At 54.4% G+C, this 6,299-nt stretch overlaps 1 protein-coding gene across 1 annotated transcript in view; it reads left to right on the top strand.

Annotated features, from left to right (window-relative positions):
* The first annotated feature begins 1,840 nt into the window (after nucleotides 1–1,840).
* Nucleotides 1,841–6,299, top strand: part of BRD1 (bromodomain containing 1) — a 35,127-nt gene continuing 30,668 nt past the window's right edge. Inside the window, 1 exon segment of the mRNA XM_014549192.1 lies at nucleotides 1,841–3,221. Within this exon segment, the coding sequence (XP_014404678.1) occupies nucleotides 1,855–3,221 (1,367 nt within the window). The 5' untranslated portion in view covers nucleotides 1,841–1,854.

The following is a 6,299-nucleotide window of genomic DNA, read 5'->3' as shown; positions in this document are numbered from 1 at the left end:
GTTACTGTGCTGGGCGGGGCTGCTCAAGGCCTCCTTTCCCATCACAGGGACATTTCCAGGTGAGGAGCGGCCCTGACCAGCAGGTGGGGGGTGAAGTTCCCGCAGAAGGGCGTCAGGTGGAGCTTCCGCGCCCATCTGGACAGTGGGTTTGAGGGTGGGTTGTGGGTAGAGCTATTGGTACTGGACTGTAAAGGAGAAAATTACATGTTTGCTTTTAATCCGGTGAGTAAGCAGCTGTTGCTCCTGCCCCACCTCGGTAATGACACCCCTGTGAACCTGCCCCGGGGTGCACGAGGTTCCCCTCCGGGCGGGCTGGGGCACCCACTCCTGGGGACACGCCCGGCTGGCCTCCCAGGGGAGTACAGGTCAGGCCGGCTGGGCGGTGCCTTTGTTGACCCCTCCCCGGGAGCGAGGGCTGGGTTCCCCGGCTCATGCGGAGGCCCTGAGTGCAGGTGAGTCGGGGTTTGGCTGACCATGGGGTTTGCCATGCTTCACTTTACAAGGAATTTCTGTCAAAATGTGGATTTCCATTGGACAAAAGAGAAAACACCGCCCTCCGGAGGGCCTGGCTTACAGAGTGCAGGGAGGGGCTCCGGGCTTTGCTTTCAGGGCTTAGGAAGCCTGTTGAGGGCTTTTCCCAAAGACCAGCTGGAGGGCGAGGCTGTGGTTCAGGCCCCGCCCTGGCCGCCACATGCAGCTGTTAGTTTGTAAGTCAGTCTCCTAAGTATCCCTTTGCTTCTGTCAGTACATCCCCCGCCCTGGCCGCCACATGCAGCTGTTAGTTTGTAATAGTTTGTAAGTCAGTCTCCTAAGTATCCCTTTGCTTTCCGTCAGTACATGGTTGTTTGGAGGCGAGTGTAGAGGTCCGAGAGCGGTCCTTGTTGTCAGTTCCTAAGGTGACGGACAGTGCAGGCTGAAAGGAGCAAATGATAAACCTGTGGCCAAGGATTCAGGTACCCGAGCCATTGCCTGCAAACCCATAGTGGGGGCTCTGCAGGCAGTGCGGGTTCTCGGGGGGCCCTTGCTGTGGAGCGGGAGCAGAGATGCTGTCCCTGGGCACGCTGTCGGTGTCCTGTGTACATGAGGGGGAGGGCCTGGCCCGGCACTGGTCAAGCCAACAGCTGAGAAGTGCCCCCGAGGGGAAGGGCCGGCTGACTGCCCGTGGGGGGTTTTCATGGCGGTCTCTGCTGAGGCCGAGCAGAAGCTGGGTTGGGGCCTCCTGGGGGTGAAGACTGTCCCTTAGATCAGTATGCGGCTCCTCCCTTGGCTCTTGGTGTGTGGTTGGTGGCCCTGTGTCTCAACGTAGGTGTGGAGGACATGTTCATGGAGAGGAAGGAGGACAGGCTGCGGTGAGGACGGTGCACGGGGCTCCAGAGGCACTCCTGGGCAGCAGCAGGGGGGAGAAGGTGGGTCCTGGGGGTCATAGGTCATGAGCAGGGAGCCGCTGAGCACCCTTGTCTCATGGTCACAACCTCCATACCTGCTGGAGTCTGACCTGTGTGTGGGCTTCTCTGGCTCAGGGCGGAGACTCACTCCTGAGGGCTGTTCCAAGCACCTCAGTGACCTTGGCTTGGTCTAGGCGGTGGCTGGTGAGCAGTGGGCATCAGAGGGCACGGGGGACTCATCGCTGCACATGCCTCTCTAGGACACTCCTAGCCCCTGGTCCTGAAGTCCCTGGGGAGGACTGGCCTGGTGGGGACGGTGAGTCTTGGGATGAGTGATTTTGGAGGCCTCAAAACTACGTTCGCCGGAAGTTTTGACTCCGTGTGAGTGGGTCAGCCAGCTCTGCCCAAGGTGCTTGGTGGTTTTCTCAGCTAACTCCACCTCTGCTCTGTTCCAGGGAGTCGGTACCAAATGAGGAGGAAAGGACGATGTCATCGAGGCGCTGCAGCGAGGCACCCTTCCTCCCCATGCAGTACTAAGCACTCCCCGACGCGAGAGACCCTGACCTACGCACAAGCGCAAAGGATGGTGGAGATAGAGATTGAGGGGCGCCTGCACAGGATTAGTATTTTTGATCCCCTGGAGATCATATTAGAAGATGACCTCACTGCTCAGGAAATGAGTGAATGCAACAGCAATAAAGAGAACAGCGAGAGGCCACCGGTGTGCTTAAGAACTAAGCGCCACAAAAACAACAGAGTCAAAAAGAAGAGCGAGGCCCTTCCCAGCACCCATGGCGCCCCGGCCTCTGCCAGTGCACTTCCGGAGCCCAAGGTGCGGATCGTGGAGTACAGCCCCCCGTCCGCCCCCAGGAGGCCCCCCATGTACTACAAGTTTGTGGAGAAGTCAGCCGAGGAGCTGGACAACGAGGTGGAGTATGACATGGACGAGGAGGACTATGCCTGGCTGGAGATCGTCAACGAGAAGCGCAAGGGCGACTGCGTGGCGGCCGTGTCGCAGAGCGTGTTTGAGTTCCTGATGGACCGCTTCGAGAAGGAGTCTTACTGCGAGAACCAGAAGCAGGGGGAGCAGCAGTCCCTGATCGACGAGGATGCCGTGTGCTGCATCTGCATGGACGGTGAGTGCCAGAACAGCAACGTGATCCTCTTCTGTGACATGTGCAACCTGGCCGTGCACCAGGAGTGCTACGGGGTCCCCTACATCCCTGAGGGCCAGTGGCTGTGCCGACACTGCCTGCAGTCCCGGGCCCGTCCCGCGGACTGCGTGCTGTGTCCCAACAAGGGAGGTGCCTTCAAAAAGACGGATGATGACCGCTGGGGCCACGTGGTGTGCGCCCTGTGGATCCCCGAGGTTGGCTTTGCCAACACAGTGTTCATTGAGCCCATCGATGGCGTGAGGAACATTCCTCCCGCCCGGTGGAAGCTGACATGCTACCTCTGCAAACAGAAGGGTGTGGGCGCCTGCATCCAGTGCCACAAGGCCAACTGCTACACAGCCTTCCATGTGACTTGTGCCCAAAAGGCCGGCCTCTACATGAAAATGGAGCCCGTGAAAGAACTGACTGGGGGCACCACAACCTTCTCTGTCAGAAAGACCGCTTACTGTGACGTACACACGCCCCCTGGCTGTATCCGGAGGCCTCTGAACATTTATGGGGATGTCGAAATGAAAAACGGTGTGTGTCGAAAAGACAGCTCAGTCAAAACGGTTAGGTCCACATCCAAGGTCAGGAAGAAAGCAAAAAAGGCAAAGAAAACACTGAGTGAGCCCTGTGCGGCCCTGCCACCTGTGTGTGCTCCGTACATCCCCCCCCAGAGGTAAGCACGTGCAGGTGGGGGGGAGGGGTCAAGATGAGCCTAGAATGGGGGTGCTAGGGAGAGGTCTGCAGGGCTGTTACACCATCCTCGGTACCTTCTGTTTACGGAGCTTCCTTGTGGTCCTCTGAAATGCGGCCGTATTCATGCACCACTTTGTGAATGGAGCATGGATGTTGCAAAAGACTTGAGTCTATTAGACCTGGGAGGATATGTGGTTTTCTTCATGCCTGCACTGGCCTGTGGGGTAAGCCAGACGCTGCCAGGGTGACCAAGCCTGCAGTGACTGGTCTGGGGCCCTGCAGTCCAGGTGTGGTCGCCTTCTTTGACAATAAAATGCTCTTCCTCACCTTTCTTTCCCACCAACATTTGGGAGCCTTGTAGGATTTTTAAAGTAATTTGTCGGAAAGTGAAGCAGCGTGGCTAAGAAAGGAGACACTAGGGTGGAGATCAGAGTGGGGCTGACATGAGCTATGGGGAGGGAGGGCTGGCCACCTTCCTGTTGGGTGACAGTCTTTCTGGTTTTCTTGACCGTTTCCTTTGCGATGCGAACATTGCCTGGTCAGTGCAGGGCTCTCTGACCTAGAGTGGTCCACAGTGGTGGGGTCCGGGTTCTGCTGGCGCCTTTTGTGGGCAGGCCCTGCCTCGCTCTTGCCCTTTGTTGGCTCCTGTGCCCGAACTTGTTCCCGCCTCTTTGCCTGCTCCTCTTACTCCGTTACCTTTCAGATGCTCTTGTTCAGACCACTAGGTAAGTGACTTGAGAGCCAGCCAGTGCCCTGTGAGTCTGGGAGAGCAGACGTCCCCACTCCAGCACTTCCTTGAGTTTGAGGAAGTGGCACACTTTCTGTGTAGCAGGGCATGGGGCTTTAAAGCCTTTGGTTAAGGAAGTAAAGCATTGAGCTGGTGAAGTGAGGATTTCAGATGCGCTTGTCTGATGTCCAAAATTTCCTTCCAAGTTAGGCACCAAAATGGGTGTCTGCTTGTAGAACAGCTGATATGATACATGTTGTTACCTGACTATCTTGTTATTTAAAAGTCACATATAAATAAAGTTGTATTTATCTTACAGATCGAGTGGATAACAGTGTGGGGCGCGGCCAGAGTGTTTGGACAGGTTCAAGCCTTGGACTACTGAGAGGGCACAGTCCTCTCATGGCCACGTGCAAGTCCCAGCTTGGAGGGCAGAGCCCTCCCAGCACAATTATAACCAACAGCTATAGTTGTGAGCTTCAGCTCGTGGTCTGAACACGTGGCCTCACGTGCCTGAGTGATAGAGTTCAGGTGCATGTAGTGGAGTGGGATTGAAACTAATGAGAATGTTGTAAACAACTTGATCACGCCCTTACTTTGCCTCGTGGCATCCACTATAAAATAAAGACTCAGCTTGTGGGCGCTGTCGCTGTCTCTCCATCTGGGAGCAGCGTCCCACCGAGGCCCAGCTTTCATTCTCATATCTGTCTTTTCTAAGCCTTTCATCGCCCCCACTCAGGGTCACTGAACCAGGCTGAGTTGGCATGGCACATAAGGCACCCTGGGGCTGAGTATGCCATGGCTGTGCCGGCTCCCCACATATGGCACCCAAACAGGGCCTGAGTTCTGCAACCAGGGACTGAGTTCTAGGACCAGGGACTGAGTTATGAGGAACAGGGCCTGAGTTTGGGCTCCCCACACAGAGTACTAGGGTACTTTTATTATTATGTAAAAATTACCTTCAATATGTTGAATATTACTTTTTGTATTGTTTTCCGGTATGTCTGTGGTGTAAAATAATTCATGCTTACCAACCTGTGATTAAAATATATACTTTTCTTTTTTTTTTTTAAACTATATAGTTTGGTTTTAATGTGTCACGATTTTCGTCCCACTATCTAATAGGTTATGAGTGTGGTGGGATCTGCCCTCTAGAATACTGGTTTTGTCCTGAGAAGAGCAAGCACTTACTTTGTATTAAGAATGAGAAACGTGGTTTTCCTCCTGAAATGAAATCTTTTTTCTTTTACAGAGTAGTACATATTTATTACAGAATCAGTAAATTCAGACAAAGTGAGAAAAAAGTGCTCATAATCCCTCTCATCCAGAGAAAACCACTGTCAAAACCAAGGCATCTCTTGCAGATCAGTAAACCCGACTTTTTTTTTACTAGAGGCCCGGTGCACGAAATTTGTGCGCGGGGGAGGGGGGGGGGTCGGGGGCGATCCCTCAGCCCGGCCTGCATCTTGCAGTCGCGCGGGGGAGGGGGGGGGGTCGGGGGCGATCCCTCAGCCCGGCCTGCACCCTCTTGCAGTCCAGGACCCTTCGGGGGATGTCCCTGCCTGCCAGTTTTCTTCTGACTATTGAGATGTTCTCTGCCCTTTTTTTTTTCTTGTATTTTTCCTCTAATGCACCCAGGTATTAATTTTTTTTCTCCTCTCAGTCTGGGACCCCTTGGGGGATTGTCCGACTGCCGGCTTAGGCCTTATCCCCGGGGATTGGACCTAAGCTGGCAGTTGGACATCCCTCTCGCCTTGCTTCTTACCGCCCACCTGCTTGCTGCTCCTTGGTGCTTGGCTCGCTGCTCCTTAGCACTGCCATGGAGGCGGAAGAGGCTCCTGCCACACCACCGCCGCTAGGCTCGCCAACCGTGAGCCTGGCTTCTGCCTGAGTGGCACACCCCTGGTGGTCAGTGCGCATCATAATGACCAGTCGTTCCGCCATAACAGTCGCTGAGGCTTTTATTATATCGATTATTATTATTTTAAAAGTATACTTTATTGATTTTTTACAGAGAGGAAGGGAGAGGGATAGAGAGTTAGAAACATCGATGAGAGAGAAACATTGATCAGCTGCCTCCTGCACACCTCCTACTGGGGATGTGCCCGCAACCAAGGCACATGCCCTTGACTGGAATCGAACCTGGGACCTTTCAGTCCGCAGGCCAGCACTCTATTGGTTAGGGCTTGATGATGATGATGATGATGATGATGATGATTATTACTTAAATCCTTACCCAAGGAGTGAGGATATTTTTCCCGTTGATCTCTAGAGAGAGTGGGAGGGAGGTCGGAAGTGGGGAGAGACACACTGATGTGACAGAGACACATC

The sequence above is a fragment of the Myotis brandtii genome, unplaced genomic scaffold, assembly GCF_000412655.1.
Source record: "Myotis brandtii unplaced genomic scaffold, ASM41265v1 scaffold537, whole genome shotgun sequence".
Lineage (NCBI taxonomy): Eukaryota > Metazoa > Chordata > Mammalia > Chiroptera > Vespertilionidae > Myotis > Myotis brandtii.
The sequence above is the reverse complement of the archived record's forward strand: the minus strand, read 5'-3'. Positions and strand labels throughout refer to the sequence as shown.